The sequence below is a fragment of the Hibiscus syriacus genome, unplaced genomic scaffold (assembly GCF_006381635.1).
Source record: "Hibiscus syriacus cultivar Baekdansim isolate YM2019G1 unplaced genomic scaffold, ASM638163v2 tig00111648_pilon, whole genome shotgun sequence".
Classification (NCBI taxonomy): Eukaryota; Viridiplantae; Streptophyta; class Magnoliopsida; order Malvales; family Malvaceae; genus Hibiscus; species Hibiscus syriacus.
The window spans coordinates 814,367-834,130 of NW_024063145.1; the positions used below are offsets into that span (position 1 = coordinate 814,367).

General features: G+C 36.1%; 1 protein-coding gene across 1 annotated transcript; it reads left to right on the plus strand.

Moving 5' to 3' along the window:
* The first annotated feature begins 615 nt into the window (after positions 1-615).
* Positions 616-5,428, plus strand: LOC120166891 (SPX domain-containing membrane protein At4g22990-like). The gene is made up of 10 exons (XM_039176068.1): positions 616-668; positions 1,303-1,423; positions 2,056-2,367; positions 2,574-2,678; positions 2,788-3,245; positions 3,626-3,918; positions 4,012-4,190; positions 4,620-4,810; positions 4,915-5,048; positions 5,190-5,428. Exons 1-10 carry the CDS (start codon positions 616-618, stop codon positions 5,426-5,428), a joined length of 2,085 nt encoding a protein of 694 aa, XP_039031999.1.
* Positions 5,429-19,764: the final 14,336 nt, after the last annotated feature.

Here is a 19,764-nt window from a genome sequence, read left to right on the forward strand (position 1 = left end):
TCCTTTCATCAATTATCTCAAAATTGTATGTTTTTCATCGCATCTTCTTCACACTCAACACCCTTTTTTTCATTTTCCTTCAGTTTACCAAACACAACCGCCGCCGGTTCCGACTCGTCTGAAAAAGATCATCTTGGTTCTTGCAGATATCTTGGGTTTATAAGTATTGTTCGTTGATTGTCATCTAAGTTTGTTTCCAGCTACAAGAAGAGGTGCTTTTGCTTTGTTTCATCAGGTAATTCACTTCTTTCAGTTTCTTTTGCTTTTGATTTTATGTGGGTTCTGGGAAAACAATCGGTACCCATTCATTCTTCTTATGGTTTGGCATCCTTAACTTTATTTTCGGTGTTTTCTTCTCCAACTTTCTTGGTAACCAAACAGAACATCAATAAAAGTCTCTTTAATATTTGCCAGCTGTTGTGATTATTGACTTTATTTGGGTGACCAAGTCAATTAGGATGACTTTTCCAGTGGCGTTTGATGCAGTGATAGTTTCATGATCATATGATACATAGTATGAATTTCTATTTATCGACTAGTAATTCTAGCAAAACTGTACAAGGAGAGAGACTAACCATTAGTATATTGTTTACTTCATTTTATGTGTAGTGCGAGATGGTTGCCTTTGGGAAGAAGTTGAAGGAAAGACAAATTGAGGAATGGCAAGGGTATGTTTTCATATTCTCTTATTTTTGTGTATGTTGTTGTTGAACTGCCCCCTATATGAAAACTATGCTCTTTGATCTTGCAACATGCTGCTAGACAGTTTGATATATTCTATTAAGTCATCTTTCATTGAAGTTAATGTGGTCACCTTGCACGAACCAAGCGACCTCGGTGTTTAAGTTATTGTTGTTATCTCTTGAGGTCCCGAGTGCAAGGGTATGAGTGTTCATTTTCAAATGGTTGAGAGTCTTTGAACAAATACTACCTTGTTTTACCCTAACATCATAAAATAAAAAAATGTGGTTACCTTCTCTAATAGCATATGGTCAGGGGTGAAGCCAGAACACTTCTTTATGTTGGGGGGGGGGGATTGAAGTTTCAATTTTTGGGGGATCAAAGTGCAATTTTATCCTCATAATTTCATATGTTTAAGGGACTAAACTGCGGTTTTCCATATTTTTTAGGGGTAGGTGTGGCCGCAAGGCCACTGCCTGCCCCTGGCTCTGCCATTGCATATGGTGCTTGATTTGCCACTATCAGTCTTATGTGAACATGGAGAATTTACATGTGACAAATCTAAATGTCATTGGTGGGGAGACTTTATTTATCATCTTGTCAACTTTTAATTCTTTGCAGATTTTACATAAACTACAAATTAATGAAGAAGAGAGTCAAACAGTATGCTAATGAAATTGAAGTTGGGACACAAGATCGTCGACATGTTCTCAAGGATTTCTCAAGAATGCTGGATAATCAGGTATTTTGAAAATGAACTTCAAAGTATCAGCATCTAGTTTTCATGCAAACCTATGACCAAAGGCTTGAATCACTGGGAATATTATGGAACCCACAAAAACATACTGATATTCTGCTTTCGAAATCTGATTTATTTTACCCTTATTTTCACTTGCTCCTTTTCCTATTCATGTATTGTTAAGGGCAAAAGAGTAGGTCTTGAAAGTAGTGGGGGATAGATTACAGATATGTTTATGAGGATTCTTTTAGTTTGTCTTCTATATTATTCATCCTTTGCTTTTTGTTGTTGAATTACATTTTACTGCCTTTTTAGTGGTAAAATACTACTTTATAATGGTCCGTATCAGCAATGAGATGTATCATGATCCAGGGGAAGAGGGATTATAATCATATAAAGGTTACCGATGGTCTTGTGAGAGTTTATGCCCATTTTACCTCTTCAGTATGCCTTTGGTTTATGGATATCTTGTTTATTCTCATATTTGTTTCTCTATGCTCATTGTGCACTCATTCCCGGGTGAATGCTGGTATGGTGTGTTTTTTTTCATGCTTACTATCATAAGAGCGCATGAAAAATGTTTTCTCAAGGCTCAATCTGCTGTATTCTCATGATTTTTTGTATCTAAATTTTAGATTGAGAAGATTGTCCTTTTTATATTAGAGCAACAAGGTCAACTTGCAAGCAGGTTAACAAAGCTTAGAGAACAACATGATGCACTTGAGGGGGAGCCAGAAATATCCCAAATAACTGAACTCAGAGAGGATTATAGAGCAGTGGGACAAGACCTGTTGAAGCTTCTCTACTTTGTTGAAATGAATGCTATTGGACTGCGCAAGATATTGAAAAAATTTGATAAACGCTTTCGCTATAGATTCACCGATTACTATGTTAAAACTCGTGCTAATCATCCTTATTCGCAGTTGCAACAAGTGTTCAAGCATGTGGTAATGTGCCAGATTCATACAGGCTTTGCTTTCATATTTGTCATTTCTATTTCTATTTCTATTTCTAATAAAGCTTGTAGATGGGGTTTTCCTATCCAGCTCCTGCTTAGTTTTTAGATGAGACTGTGAACATGTAATAGTAGGGTATGCAGAGGCAGTTATGGCCGGTACCCAATATGCTTACTTTCTAGTTGTATAAATTGCAGGGTTTAGGGGCTGTTGTTGGAGCAATTTCTCGTAATCTTCATGAACTCCAGGACCGTCAAGGAAGCTACTTATCAATTTATGATCCTCCTGCCCTCCCTCTCCAGGTTTTTCTGATATATACATTTGTATTTAATTTGTCATCTTACTTCCTCTGCCAAAATAGTTATATGGTAATAAAGCTATGGGTGTGCTATTTACTTGGATCACCTGCAGGATCCTGTTGTTGATGCAATAAAAGCAGCTGTTGATAGGCTAACTTACTCAACAAACTTCCTAAACTTTCTAGCACAACATGCTCTCATTATGCAAGAAGAGCTACCTGCTCCTGCTGATGAACGACGCATTGATGAAGAGAAATATCATTTCATGGCCCTCCTCTTGAACTTGGCAAACACATTCCTCTATATGGTCAATACATATATTATTGTCCCTACAGCAGATGACTACTCCATGAGGCTTGGAGCTGCTGCAACAGTTTGTGGTATTGTTATTGGGGCAATGGCTGTTGCACAGGTTTTTTCTTCTGTGTATTTTAGTGCATGGTCTAATCAATCATACTTCAGACCACTCGTATTTAGCAGTATTGTCCTTTTTGTGGGAAATGCAATGTACGCAATGGCTTATGATATGAACTCATTAACAGTTCTTCTACTTGGTCGACTTTTTTGTGGGTATGGGTTCTTCCTTTTCCTCTTCTAACTTGTCAGCACTCAAAGTATATATAGTATTGATGTGACACAATCATTCTATAGACATAATCAAAGCTCACTTTAACGATTTAGACTGCAGTATTGTAGAACCTCTTAATGAATGATGACACAAAGCAAAACCATTTTAAAATTTTCTTCTTTGATTACATTTATTATATTACTTGTAGGGAAAAACTGAGGCTGGTCAGAATCATGCAGGGTAGGAATAGAATTGGAGATTAAATATGATTTCATGTCCTAATTGCAACTTAACCAATGAATGTTATCAATTTAAAAGTTGGAAGACATATTATTACATTTTTACTTTTTTTAGCTTGATAAAGTTAATCTTGTCTTTGCAGATTTGGTTCTGCTAGAGCTGTTAATCGCCGTTATATCAGTGATTGTGTACCGCTAAAAATCAGGATGCAGGCATCAGCTGGTTTTGTTAGTGCCAGCGCTTTGGGGATGGCTTGTGGTCCTGCTCTTGCTGGCATACTTCAGACAAATTTCAAGATTTACAAATTTACATTTGATCAAAACACTTTGCCAGGATGGGTTATGGCTGTAGCTTGGCTTCTATATCTGATATGGTTGTGGATCTCATTTCAAGAACCATCCCGTGATACAGAAGAGCCTCATGCATCTGGTTCAGGTGCGTGTTCTTCTATCACTCATCTTTTGGGGCTTGGCATTTTAAGCAATCCACTAAAATGATTGATTTGAATGTTACATCCTGTAAATACAGAAACGGTAGAAAATAGTGTACTTGACGAAGGTAAACAACCATTGCTGATTACATCAGAAGAGAAGCAAGAAGACGACGAGGATCCAGAAGGTGATGGAAGTGAAGAAGCTTCAGAGGAATCCCGTCAGCCTGCTACATCATTTATGTCAGCTTATAGACTACTTACACCCTCAGTAAAGGTATTCGATTTAATCAAATGCTGGCTTGAGTTCAAATGTTCTGTAAATCAAAGTGTGCATCTGAAGTAATTTGCAATGTTGTAGTAGTATACCTGGGAGATGTTTATGTCTTGCTATTTATTTCTTACTGTTTATGTCTTGCTATTTATGTCTTACTGTTTATGTCTTGCTATTTATGTCTTACTGTTTATGTCTTGCTATTTATGTCTTACTGTTTATGTCTTGCTATTTATGTCTTACTGTTTATGTCTTGCTATTTATGTCTTACTGTTTGTCTTGCTATTTATGTCTTACTGTTTGTCTTGCTATTTATGTCTTGCTCGTCAAGGAACTGTGACTTGTGTATTGGTTTAGGCCAAGAAAATGAGCTTAGTTGTTGATACTTTTAATACTTGAATATTTCTGACTGGATTCTTATACTATCATCAGGTTCAGTTATTGATATATTTCATGCTCAAGTACGCAATGGAAATTTTACTCTCAGAATCCAGTGTCATCACCACATACTATTTCAGCTGGTCTACGAGCACAGTTTCCATTTTTCTCGCATGTCTTGGGTTAACAGTTCTTCCGGTGAACATTGTTGTTGGCAGCTACATTAGCAATATGTTTGAAGACAGGTATTGTTTTTTTTCAAAAGTGTGCTCCGTTTTTAGTTAAATTTAAAATAACTCGGTATTCATATCTTTGTTGATCATGATCTCTGGATTTGTGTTCATTGCAGGCAAATTTTATTGGCATCTGAAATTATGGTTTGCATAGGAATACTGCTAAGCTTCCATATGATAATACCTTACACTGTACCCCAGTATGTGTGCTCAGGGCTCATCATGTTTGTGTCGGCCGAAGTGCTCGAAGGTAGATAGATACCTTTTTTCATGACATAATTCTCTGAGAATGATATGTTGCAGAAAGGAAATGCTAAGTTATGATATGCGTGGTTTCCTCTTGTTTCGATGTCATTATATTAACATAGAATTTTACCATTGTTGGCCTCAGGTGTCAACTTGTCTCTACTCTCGCGGGTAATGTCATCGAGGCTATCGCGCGGAACGTACAACGGGGGACTACTATCGACAGAAGCTGGGACGATTGCTCGAGTGATTGCAGATGCGACAATAACGTTGGCAGGATTCTTAGGTCAGAGTCAGCTCTTGAATGTCACTCTCCTTCCTTCACTACTTATATGCGTTGCCTCCATTGTTGCTACATGCTGTACCTACAACTCTTTATATTGATAAAACTAGGGAGAGAGAGAAACACAGTTATTCATTTCACAATTCCATGGCATTATGTTTCTTTTGAATTGATTTCCATATAAAGAATGATTGGAAATCTTGTAATTGGATTTTATTCATTTAATGAAAATATGAAATTGATCAGACTGAAAAAACAAAAGCGATTTTGTATCAAAAATAAAAAAAATATGAAATTTAGGTATTTTTATCCCTTTCTCACCTCGATTCGTAAAGAAAAAATAATCTAGGAATTTTGTATCAATGTCTATCAATGCTTGTGTGTAATTTTAAATGGCATAATGCCAAAAATAATGTTTACTAAAGTAGTTATTTTGGCTTTTATTTTTTTTATTTTTAACATTTAACCTCTAACGTTTTACTTTGAGATAAAAAGTTCTCTATATATGAAAATCATTAGTTAACACATGATCAACACATTAAAATAATAGTTTTTTAACCTAAAATAAAATATTGAGGGTTAAAATTTCCTAGAAGAAAAATGAAGAAAATAATTATTATGTCAAATATTAAGTCTTTTATTCTAAAATAAAATGTTGAAAGTAAAATGCAAGATAATAATATATGTATAACAATAGAAATTTTTCGTATAGATCATATATAAATAAAATTTTAAGATTAATAACGATAATAAAATTAATAATTAATATTAACAAAAATTTTAGAATAAACACTTATCTATAGTAAAAAACACGTACATCTGTCACTAAATAAAAGTCATTTTCACGGGAATTAAATATCAAAGGCAATCAATCATCCGCACCAATAAGCAACACAATTACACAAACATTTGTTTATTCATTTTATAATTCCAAAATTCTATCATGGTTGCTTTGGTCGCTTTCAAACTTTATTGCATCTGTGAGAGATCCAACGACCAACCGTTGGATCTGTGAGAGATCCAACGACCCATATTAACCATCAGTTAGGGTTTCACACTAACCCATTTTAGCCGCACCCTCTTAGCCGCACGATATGAACCCATCCAACGGTCCAGATTACACCAAGGGTCATCTCAGCTGCCTCCCGTTTCCACCAATCTCCGGCCACTGATGCTGCTACCAACCGAAGCCTTTGCATTGTCAGAAGCCCAAATCAACACACAAGCAACAAATCCACACACACAGGCAACGCAAACAATGATTTTTTTGTGACCATTTTTGTTTTACCAAGCAAGTAAGCAAAGTAAAAAATATTATAAAAATGGGTTATATAAACCCGAACGGAAATATAAGAAGGGGTTTCCTTCTCAAAATTTTCGAAAGCAATAAAGGGAAAAAAGTTGAAGGTATTTATTTATTTTTATTCATTTTTTTTAGTTTCAAAATAAGAAAAAATAAAGATAACAAAGCAAAAAAAAAAAACACTTTGCATGTAAGAAAAACATAAAGGGTCGAGAAGTTTACCTGGGGGGAGTCAAACCGTCCGACCGATTCTCCTTCTTGGCATTTGGAGCTAGAAGTTGAAATGTTGAAGGGATTTTTGGGTGTTTAGAGGATTGTTTTTTAGGTTTTGACCCCATATATGATTTCTAGAGAGTGAATCGAAGGTCATAGGGGAGTTTGAGGGTCGTTTTGGGAGTTCGACCGCTGTGTGCGGTGGCTGGCAGTGGGCCGGGCGAAGGAAAATGAGAGAAAGAAAGAGAGATGATTGTTTTTTTTATTTCAGTTTAAAATGAAAAATAAAACAAAAGATTGCATATATAGAAAACGTTTTAGGGGAAATCATGCTTAGGTCCCTCGACTTTAAGCGTGTTTTTGCAAAATAGTCACCTGTAGGGATCAATTTTGTAATTTACACGTTTTTTTGTGCATATTATAAATTTTTGGTTTAATTGTTGTTTAGTCCCCTTAACTTTAGCGTGTTTTTACATGTTAGTCACATGTAGAGATTATTTTTGTAATTTACCCTTTTTTGTCCCTATATATTTATACGTGTTTTGCATTTTGGTCATGTGTAGTGACTGTTTAATTTTTTTAAATGCTTATGGACTAATTTAATAATTTTCCCTTTTTTATTCGAATGTATATTTTAGGCTAGGAAAAAAGGAATATTTAGGAAATAACCCATGTAGTTTCTGCATGTGTGTATTTCGAACCAGAATCTATCTTTTTATTTATTTTAATTTGGCCATGCAATTTTAGTTTATTTTTAATTTAGTGCCCATGTTTTATTTATTTTTATTCTTTGTAATTTTAGCACCCAATATTAAGCATGCTCATTTTAGTCACTTTTATATTTTATTTTATTTTAATTTTGACATGATGGTTTGATTGTTTATGTTTTAGTCCTATTTTTATTTTATTTTAATTTTTGCATGTTGCTTGCATGTTAGTTCATTTTAGTCCTTAATTAATTTTGCATAATACCCTCATAAGCATCTCTTGACTCGAATCGAAATAAATTGACTAAGGGTAATATTTGTTCAATTTAATATTATCGTAAAATGACTGTCTTAACGTATAAGAAAGTTACTTTCGATAATTTTAAAACGAAAGTATATCCCATTTAGTGACTTAAATTAAATCGAATTTATTTTAAAATTCAGGGATTGAGAAAATGATCATGTTCTTTTAATTAAATTCATCGATAAAAGATTGTTAGATCGAATCTAAGGTCTCTTCTAGAGATATTTAAATAATTGAACATCCTTATTCTCATTAAATATTGGTAAAATAAATAATTAATTATACTTGCTTGATAAATGCTTTTAATTTGCTTTATTTTTGCATGTGTTTTTTGATGGGTTTTCGAAATAATAACACTCGAATTGATATTGAGAATAGTAATATCTTTTCATTTTGGTTGGAGTAATAAATGACTGCTCTAAGGCATAAGAGGTCACTTATTCTCGATTGGAAATAATTTGATATTATCATGCTCTCTTGAATTAATATTGATTTTTAATATGGAATAGTGATATCTCTTCATTTCGATTGGAGTAATAAATGACTACTTTAAGGTATGAGAGGTCATTTATTCTTGATTGGAAATCATTAGATATTATCGTTTTCACTCGAATCGATATTGAATTTTAAGATGAAATAGTGATATCTCTTCATTTCGATTGGAATAATAAATGACTGCTTTAAGGTATGAGAGGTCATTTATTCTCGATAAGAAATAATTAGATATTATCTTTTTCACTCTTAAAATTATTTTGGGTGATGTTATTTTGAATTAATAGTGAATTTTAGAATGAAATTTTAATATTTCTTTATTTCAATTGGAGTAAGAATCGATTTCTTTAAGGTATGAAAGATCGATTATTCTCAATAGGAAATAATTAAATATCATCATGTTTCATCCAAAAATTCATTGAATATGATATTTAGGGGATCTTAAATTAAATTAGACTCAAACTTGAAAATTTCATTGCAAAGACAACTAATTAATCGACTAGGTACCGATTTAGGGCCCTGTGGGAGTGCTAATGCTTTCCCACACGTAACCGACTTCGGAACTCGAATTTTGGTAGCGCAGACCGCAAGTTTGTTGTTTTAACTAAATTTAATATTTTATTAAAATGACAAATAAATTTTTTGGTGCCCAATCACACCCTAATTAAAGATTGGTGGCGACTCCTCAAAACATGTTTTATCATTAATCGGTCATAAAAAATTATTTAAAAAATGGGACCCCTTTTTCCCTCTTTCGAAAAAACTGTTTCGACAACTTGGCGACTCCACTAGAAACTTTTTTTAGAGAGTCTGACCATTAGTCGACTAATTATTTTTCTTTGCAAATAAAAATTACAAGTTCGTTCTAATTTGGTTTTTGGTCCCTTGTTTGGATTAAATAAGTGCTTATAATTTGACTAAACACTAAATATTTGTACTGATTCGTTTGCTAATGTTTTCAGAGTAAATAATTATTCAAGTTTTTGAGACTTCTGTTTGGTGTTTGTTTTGTTTTCTCTTTTCCTCACACACTGCACAGTTGCATTTGCATAACATGAGGTAAAACCCCGCTCCGTCCTATTTAAGTAAGAGTGAGAAGCTACTCCATCGTGTGGTTTTCAACTTCGTATGAGATAGTGAATCGCTCATGGGGCTTATGACTTATGGTCCTCGTGATGGTTTTCACCTCCATATGAACATAAGAAGGCGTGTCCCCTTGAATTAAACTCGATTCAAAAACCTGCGTTGGGTCAGGATTGAGGGTTCGACAGCCCTAGGGAGCACCGGCAAGGATAATTCAACGACCTCTTACTTTAGAGCCTAACCCAACATATAGTAAACTTAGAACCCAAATAAAGACTTACCCATATCATAAGAATCCTGTGAGGAGAGTACAAAAGGAAAAGCCTTTTTGAGCCTTTTAATTTTTTGTAGTGTAATTTTGATTCCCGAATAAATGTATGCGAACTAGAGATCACGTGGTTAGTTTTATTTTTTCAAATAAGCATGCGAACTAGATGACATGAGGTTAGAATTTTCTATAAACAAAGTATGTGGTTAGAAATCCTGTTTGGGTAGGATGTACTAAAGCATGGTTGGGTGTGGGCAAATTATATTATGTCCGAATATTTCATTTATGATTACTGACTAATGTTCTCTTGTCCTTTTTTTTTATTTTGTTCTCATTTTGCATTGTACTATTCATCTCATGGTGTTGATCCATGACCAATGTCCATATAGAAGGCTAATAATATGAAATGAAGGATTCAAAAAGAGGTAGAAGATAATGTATACGTTCAGAGATGGTCCGAGCAGTCCCACCTAACGAACGAAGATAGTTTACAGCCTGGGTATGTGTCAGATTTGATTGGGTACACTCATATCAATATCCGTCAAAATGAACTGAGCGAGCTGAAAGAGATTTGGGGGAAGTGGGAAGCTTTCTTTAAGCAGTTGTTTTATCAACTCTATGGTGACATCTAGTATCTCTTAGATGTTCTGATTGATTGAAATCTATTTAGAGCTCTGGCATAATTTTGGAACCCTGCCTATAGCTGTTTCACTTTTGACCAAGTGGACATGACACCTACTATAGAGGAATATCACACCTTAATTCGTTGTCCGAGATTCCAAACAGACAAGGTGTATACCAAGCCCCCAAATACTCATTCCTTCATGAAGAAACTACTTCTGATGACCTGCATGAGTGAAGAGTGGGCCGTAAGAGGTATCAAAAGGAAGAGAGATAGAGAGTACATTACCTAGATCGTTCTAAGAGAAGTGATCGACCATCATCACAACAGAAGAAAGAAGATTGACATGTTTGCTCTGGGTATTTATAGTCTAGTCATATTCCTGAAGGTTTTGGAGCATGTTGATGTATCAGTGATTGACTTGTTCGAGAGACTGGACAGACATATGGATCCCATTCCGGCTATCTTGGTAGAAACGTTTCGTTCCTTGAACTCTTGCAGACGAGAAGAAGAAGGCTTCATTTGGTGCGCACCGCTGTTGCTAGTCTGGATCCTCAATCACTTTAAACACGTCGAGAGGGCACCTAGTCGAGGGTTTCTAGAAGGATTTTCACCTTTGAAGGATTTTCACCTTTGAAGGATTTTCTTTCTCGGGAATGGCCCGAGGGTTTCATTGAAGAGAAGTGGATGGTTATTTTCAAAGATATCCGAGACGTGATATTTTATGGCATACTTCGTTGAACGTTTCCTCAGACATACTATATAGGTGTGGAGAAAGAGATTGAGTTTTGTAGCTAGGCATATGGGGTTATGTAGGGTATTCTCCGTTATTGGTTTCCAAGTAGTATGGGTCGAGATAGTTAATTTCAATGACTTGGGATTGATTCGGGTATGAGTTTGCATTTAGAGGTGAGCAATACAAGAATAAAATCAAAGGGGTTGCTGATGTATGGAAGCACACTTGTAGAGTAAATCTCTTTACATTTGACTTAAGGCTATCACAAGAGTACGAGGAGTGGAGAAGCAACATAATTAATGATAATATCCCAATGGACAATCCCAAAAATACTCTGCCTATGGAAGAACATCTTAGAGTGATACCATCTCCGCTAGAACTAGTCTAACTTGATTTTGAGGCTGAAAAGAAATAGTGGAAGGAGACATTACAGAGATTGGAAAATGTGTCGTACCAGGGAAGCTTAGAAATCGGTATCCAAAATGGTCAAGTGACCAGATCGAAAAAGTAGAGAAGAAACTCAGATTGGACTTCGATGATCTCTAATTGTCTTACCAACGAATGGTCAAGGCTCAGGTGGCCACTAGCTCAAGTAAGTCTCCTCCTGAATGGAGACAGAAAGTGGAAAGTTTAAACAGGGAAAACAATGAAGATCTTAAGCAAAGTAGACATTAAGCGAAGCTGCTTTCAAGAGAAAAAAGTTCACTACAGCAATAATTGCTAGAGAGTCGGGCCCAGAACGAGAAATTGAAAGGTAGAATCTTGAGTTTAAAGATAATTTTGTGACGGTACCGAAATCGAGAAAGCATTTTCAACCGTGTGGAAGTCGAAACTTGAAGAAACAAGTAAATGAACTCAAGGCCATGGTTTAAGATTTTCAGAGAAAAACAAGTGAACTGCAAATAGTCCCCTATGAATAAGTTATACAGCGGTGCCATCATTGGGAACATGCTCAGTGGAGAGTTAAGTAAAGGAATGACCTCATCGTTAGCTACCTACAACATGCTCAAGGAGTGGCTCAGTATTTGGTTGACCTATCACATGAAATTGATGCTGTAAGCGAATGGTTGAAGCTCGAGACGGAAGAAGCTCAGAGGATTTTAGATTTACTGGGGTACATCCAACAATTAGGAGAAATAGATCAGATTTATCTGTGATATATTTAAGCCTTGTAACCAAACTTCGTTTCTAATATAAAAAGTTGTTCTAAGGAATCGTTCTAGAATCAACACCTTGCATTACATTTACATTGCATCAACACTGCATTTACTTTTCGCATCACATTTTATTAACTAATAGTTATTTTTTATTCATTAATAAAATACCAATATTAATAAAAAGGTTGTATGGCATAATACTGAACACTTCTAAGAATCTGTACCATACTCGAAAAAAGACAATGAATGAAAGAATTGTCCAGATTGAGAGGACTCAACTCAAAATCCAAGAGAGTTTTAAGAAAGATCAAGAGGAGATACGAGAGTAAATTTTAAAGACACAAAATGATATGATGGAAAGGCTGGAAAGTATGTTGCATGGAAAGAACACAAGTCGAGAAGAGACTTCGATTATTGGTGTTAATGTCGAGGAACCTGTGTATCCCCCAGGCTTCGAACCACGGGCTGATCGTGGAAAGGCTCCCACTGTTGGCTCATCTGAATAACCCATATATCCCCTGGCTTTACACCACTGCATGTTAGGGCACAACAGGCATCGATTGCTCAGCTAGGAAGAATACACATAAACTTACCTGCACTTCTGTAAATCCGCACCCTGTTGAAGATGTCCTAGTTTTTTAAAAAGGAGGAAAAAAACAGAGTAAGCAATTTAAGGAGAAATGAGAACAAATGAAATATGAGATCCGAGCTATGAAAGAAGATGCTAGCATGTATGGGATCGATGCCAAGGAGCTAAGTCTGGTTCCTGATTTAGTGCTGCCACCCAAGTTCAAAATTTCGAATTTTGAAAAGCTTGATGGCACAAGATGCCCTTCTTCACACATTACTATATTCTGCAGAAAAATGACCGGCTATGTGGGGGATGATAAACTATTAATCCATTGCTTTCAAAAGAGTCTGGTAGGATCAATCATCAGTTGGTACAATAAGTTGAGTCAGGCTCAAATTAAATCCTGGAAGGACTTGGCTAAAGCTTTTCTAGAGCAGTGTAAGCATGCGAAAGACGTGAACCTAATTGAATCATGTTGCAGAGCATGGAGAAGAGGTATAAATGAAAGCTTTAGGTAATATGCCCAAAGCTGGAGGGATGTGGCTGTACAAGTTCATCCACTGCTTGAGAAAGAAAAAACCAACATGCTCTTTGTGAACACTCTGAAAGCTTCATTCTTTGCCTACCTCATAGGAAATTCATCCAAGAGTTTTGCTAATGTGGTCACAACAGGAGAGATGATCGAGATGGCGATCAAGAGTAGGAAGTTTGACGGAGGAGAATCTAATAGGAAGCCACCAGTTAAAGGAAAGGATAATGAGGCCAGTAACGTGAGGAAGTAGGAGTCTAACTACATTAACGTATCTCGACCTCAAGCCACAGGTCATCTACACAAAACCCTTCCAGACAAGGAGTAAGATAATCGAGACAAGAAAGAAAAAAGCTTCTATTTAACCTGATCCCCATGACCTACAAAGAACTGTTTCAGATCTTGTATGATTAGCATGTGGTGTCTCCTTACCACACTTTATTGATGTAGCCCCTACCCAAAGTGGTTTGACGTCAATGCCTAATGCGAATATCATGCAGGTGTTTCAGGGCATTCAATAGAAAATTACGTTGCCTTTAAAAAAATTGTACAAAGATTAAGGCATAGGAATGCCATCAACTTTGGTGATAATGAGTAGCCTAATGTGGCTCAGAATCCACTGCCAAACCATGCAGGGGTTAATGCAATTATCGAGGAGAGAGGAAAAAACGATTATAATCGAGGTGAATGAGGTGAAGTCACCCATGCATTGGGTATGGAGGCATATGATTAAGGTAGGCTTGATGGTCTCAAGCATGGTTGAAAGGAGTAGGCGTGCATTCCCATACCACAACAGTGAGGGTCATACCATACATGATTGTGCTAAGTTCTGAACCTTAGTGCAAAGGCTGATGGATAACAAGAAAATGGAATTTTACCAAGAACCGCTGAACAGAAAAAATAGAGATTTATATATCCGAGGGTGCATCCAAGGGAGTCTACAATGTCAACTATCCTCTAACCATCACGCCAAAAACTCGTATGACAGAGAGAGTAACCCCTAAAGTGGTGATCACACCCCATATTCTTTCGCTTATAAGGACAATAAATAGGTCCCTTGGATATACAAGTGCTAGTTGGATAACATGAGTATTTCAGAGGTCGCCAAAGGAGAAGTGGATGAGGTAGGCTATTTCACCAGAAGTGGGAGATGTTATTCTCCCAATCAGACCAATGAACCTAAAAAAAGATCTTCTGTTGATAAAGGGAAGAGGGTCGAGATACTACTGAAGAATGATGAGCCGATCATTAATGAGCCTATAACGGAGAACAAGGTTGTGGATTATTTTAAATTTTTTTAAAGCATAACGAATACAACATCATTGAACAGCTACACAAGCTACCGGCTCTTATCTCGATCCTAACTCTTCTATTAAGCTCTGAGGTACATCAGAATGCCTTATTAAAAGTATTGAATCAAATTTTCATACCAAGGATGTACATATGTAAGTGATTGACCAAATAGTTGCAAATATCTAAGCTGACAATTTCATCTATTTCTCCGTTGACAAGATCCCATCCGAGATTGTTAACAATCCCAAGGCCCTTTACATTACCATGAGGTGTAAGAGGCATGTGTTATCCCGAGTGCTACTTGATAACGGCTCAACCTTGAATGTAATGCCCTTAGTGACCCTGAAAAAGTTATCGACCGACAATACGCACATGAGAAATTACCAAAGCATCTGTCGAGCTTTCGACGGAACGAAAAGAGAGGTGCTGGTGAAGATTGATATCTCTTTGACCATAGGCCCATCAATTTACGAGGTCAAATTCCTTGTCATAGATATCATGCCGACCTATAATTGCTTATTGGGAAGGCATTTGATCCACCAGGAAAGAGCCGTGACATCCACTTTGCATGAGAAGCTCAAGTTTGTAATTGAGAGAAGACTGGTGTACCTTAGTGCTGAGGAAGACATCATTGCTTCTGTATCTACTACCACTCTATATGTTGAAGTGGAGGAAGAAGCTGTTGAGAGCTCCTTCAGGTCCTTGGATTTTATCAATGCCACTTTCGTGTTTGAGGGGAGGAAAATATCGAAGCCCAAGCTATCTAATTGTACCAGAATGAAACTGAAATTGACTATAGGAAGGGGAGCCAAGGCTGAAAGAGGGATGGGGAACTGCCTATAGGGATCTGTCAGTCCAGTTTTTCTATCATCAAGAGAGATCGCTTTGGCATGAGATACCACTTAACCATGAAGGAAAAGATGAAAGGTATTCAGAAGAGTTAGGAAAAGAGAAGAGCAAGGCTAGCCGGGGAGGATATTAAGTGGGAGCCTTTGACTTTTCTTCCACAGTGTGACACCTTCATATCCGGGGCCATATGTTTCAGGGAGGCCAGTCATTTAAAAAGCCAGTTATTGAAAATTCCTTGAGGGATTTGGGCATAAATGTGATATCAAAGGAGGATATTGAAGAAGGAAGAGCTATGTGCATCTATCTAGCATTGCCATACTTTGTTGTAAATAATTGGACTGCAGAAGAATTATCTACAGTTTACAAAACTTTTTCAGAGTAATGCACAAAAACTTTCCTTATTGTGTAAAACTCGGGGCAATAGGTGATCTTTTGTAAAGGGTTAATCTACTTGTTTTTAATTTTTAATGAAAGATGCATTCCTTTCAATTCACAAAGTGGCAAACATTATCCTGTGCATATTTTTTATTTCTTTATCTATTATATATATTATTATTTTATTCTATTTTGATATGGGATAAATTCTCTTGTATGTGTATATGTATATATATTCTCTTGTTCGTTATTCTTTCAGGACCTTCAATATCAATAGTATGAATGTTGATGATTCTGACATGGAGATAGGTTCAAGGGTTATGATAATAATGAGGAATGTGACTTACCTTCTGAACTGCTAAAAATGGCGGAGAAAGAAAATAAACAGATTCTGCCACATGAAGAGCCCATTAAAATTTTGAATCTGGGATTAGATGAAAACAAGAAAGAGATAAAACTTGGCATCACCCTATCTGTTGAGGGAAGGCAAAGTCTAATTAAGCTTATTCAAGAGTACAAATATGTGTTTGCTTGGTCATAGAAGGACATGCCAGGTTTAGATACTGAGTTAGTGGTGCACAAATTACTGATAAAGCCAGAATGTAAATCGGTACAACAAAAGTTCAAAAGGATGAGACCCGAAATGCTGCTAAAAATTAAAGAATTAAAGAAGCAATTCGATGCTGGGTTCGTGAAAGTAGTCAACTATCCGGAATGGGTGGAAAATATTGTTCCAGTACCGAAGAAGTACGAGAAAGTTTGCATGTGTGTTGAATATAGAGATCTTAACAGGGCTAGCCCAAAATATAATTTCCCTTTGCCACACAAAGACACCCTAGTGGACAATACTGCTAGAAACTTCTTATTTTCATTCATGGAGATGTTTTTAGGTTATAATCAAATAAACATGCTTCCGAAAGATATGAAAAAACTACAATTGTCACCATGTGGGGCACGTTTTGCTATAAGGTGATGTCATTTGGGCTAAAGAATGAAGGGGCAACCTACCAAAGAGCCATGGTAACACTGTTCTATAACAAGATGCATAAAGAAATAGAGGTCTATGTCGATGATATGATTGTTAAGGCCAAAATGGAGGAAGAACATGTAGATAACCTAAAGAAACTCTTCCGAAGATTAAGAAAATGCCAGATAAAACTCAATCCAAGAAAGTGTACATTTAAAGTAACGTCTGGGAAACTCTTGGGGTTTGTAGTAAGCAAAAAAAGGATTGAAGTAGACATAGACAAAGTCAAAGCTATTTAGGATTTACCACCCCCACAAACACAAAAACAGTTCAAGGATTCCTAGGAGGATTAAACTACATCGCCCGGTTTATTTCATAATTAATTGAGAAGTGTGATCACATTTTTTGCCTTCTCCGTAAAAATAACCCAAGGATATGGAAAGATGATTGCCAAGGATATTTTGAAGCAAATAAGGGATATTTGTCAAATGCTCCGGTCTTAATGCCATCAATATCAGGCAAAGCATTAATTCTTTACTTGTCAATCTTCGAGAATTCAATGGGGTGTGCATTAAGGCAACATGACCAAACTGAGAAAAAAGAGAGAGCAATCTACTACCTCAGCAAAAAGTTCATTGATTGCAAGGTAAAATACTAACCAATAGAAAAGTTGTGTTGTGCATTAGTTTGGACTACTCAAAGGCTCTGACAGTATATGATGTATCAAACTACTTGACTGATCTCTAGACTTGATCTTTTGAAATATATAATGGGTGTACCTACTTTATCTGGGAGATTTTCTCGTTGATAGATTTCATTGACTGAATTTGATATCCAGTATGTAAGTCAAAAAATAGTTAAAGGGAGTGCTATAGCATATTTCATTGCAAGCAGGGCTTCGAAAAAAATAAGAATTGCTGAATTTTGATTTCCTAGATGAAGACTTAATGGCTATTTCAATCGAAGAGGTAGTTACTTCTATGGATGAACATTGGAAGATGAATTTTGATGGCGCCTCAAATGCCTTGGGGCATGGGATTGGGGTAATTTGGTCTCACCTAGTGGAGAACACTATAATTTAACCCGACGATTGAATTTCGATTGCACAAACAACATGGCTGAGTATGAAGCATGTATTCTTGGTCTTAGAGCTTCCATTGAGCATAAAGTAAAAACACTTAAAGTATATGGGGATTCAGCCCTGATGATTTATCAACTTAGGGGTGAATGGGAAACAAAAGACCCTAAATTGGTGGAATACCATAATTTAGTCCTGGAGCTTATCAAAGAGTTTGAGGAAGTGATATTCCCTTACCTCCTAGAGAAGAGAATCAAATGGAGAATGCTGTAGCAACTTTGACAACAACCTTTAAAGTCAATAAAAGTTCAAGTATGATGCCTATTGAGATGCAAGCTTATAAGTATCCAGCCCACTGCTGTAGCATAGAAGAATATGAGGATGTGAATCCCTAGTATTATGCTATCTTGCAATACATCAGATATTAAAGCTACCTTAGCAGGTAAATGAGAATGAAAAAAAATGATTCGAAGAATGGCCGTAGGGTATGTGCTTGATGGTGAGATCTTTTATAAGAAAAGTCACGATCAGATTTTGATGAGGTGGGTGGATGCCAAAAAAAGCCAAAATGATCGTTGAAGAAGTGCATGAGGGAGTATGTGGTACTATTGCATGTTGTGAGTAATATAAAATTATATGCAAATAATGTGCAAGTATACACAATCACTCAAGTAATAAAGTGATGAGTGAGTATCATCTCCACAGGGATTGGTGGGAATTACAAAGTTTAACCAAAGCAAAGCACTACTCTATCTAAGTATAGTTAGTGATGATATGCACTAATAGAGAATGTTACGGTAATGGAAAGTGTATGTTGGTGGATATGGATTGATAGTCTGATGGGGTAGCAAATGGAAATGTAATGGATATAGTATATTATAATGTTGAAAATGATAGAAATGTCAAGGTAATGAAAAATTGTAAAAACAACAAATAAATGATTGTTTGATAATCCTCACATAACAATCTTCCATGGGAATGAATGGTAAGGATTGATTTAAGGACACTAAAACTTATCTCTCAAGTAGATTTAATTTATCTAAACTTCACTTGCTTGACAGGATTTGTTGAAAATGCTCATGCTATCTATAGTCAAAGAAACCTAATAGAATAGTATTCCACGACATATACTCTTAGTCTCAACTATGGTAGCCTACACTATTGATAAAAATTGCCCCTCTTAGTTGTTGAAATCTTATCTTAGTCTCTCTCAAGCACTAAGGGATTATGATACACTATTACTATGCCAGTTCAAAGCTTAAGAAAATACTACACCCCATTGCTTATGCCGATCTTACTTGTGTTTCTCTCAAATACTACAAGTATTAATAACTAAGTTTCTCTCAAACACCTAGCCTTCATCTAAGTAATGGACACTCTCATGCCTCCTTCAAACTTAGACAATGAAGCATTCATAAGAAAAACAAGTAAATGCAAAAGATAAATGTAAATCTACCATTAAAATAATATCAAACATCCATAAAATTAACCCACAAAATAAGGTTAGTTTATGGTTGAGTTCGAATCATCTATGAAATAAAACATTAAATTTATCCGTTCCAGCAAAACAATATCAAATAGAAAATAACAGCAAAGGGAAAAGGAGAAGAAGACTTTGACGTGCGCAGTCAAAGCTTTCCTCAACCACCACGACTCGCCTTAGCTTGCGAGCTCCTCTCGGACGCCTATCTCGCCACTCCTTGGAGCTTGTAAATGGAGGAACACCATAAGAGAATTAAAAGAAGGATACCGAGAAGAAGAAGGTGGTTAATTCTCCCCCATTTCTCTCTTATATGCGGTGTATATAAAAAATATAATATCCAAGGGTAATAATGGGCTCTAACATTCCATTATACCCCTAGAATCACTTCTTGACGCGAATCTTATACT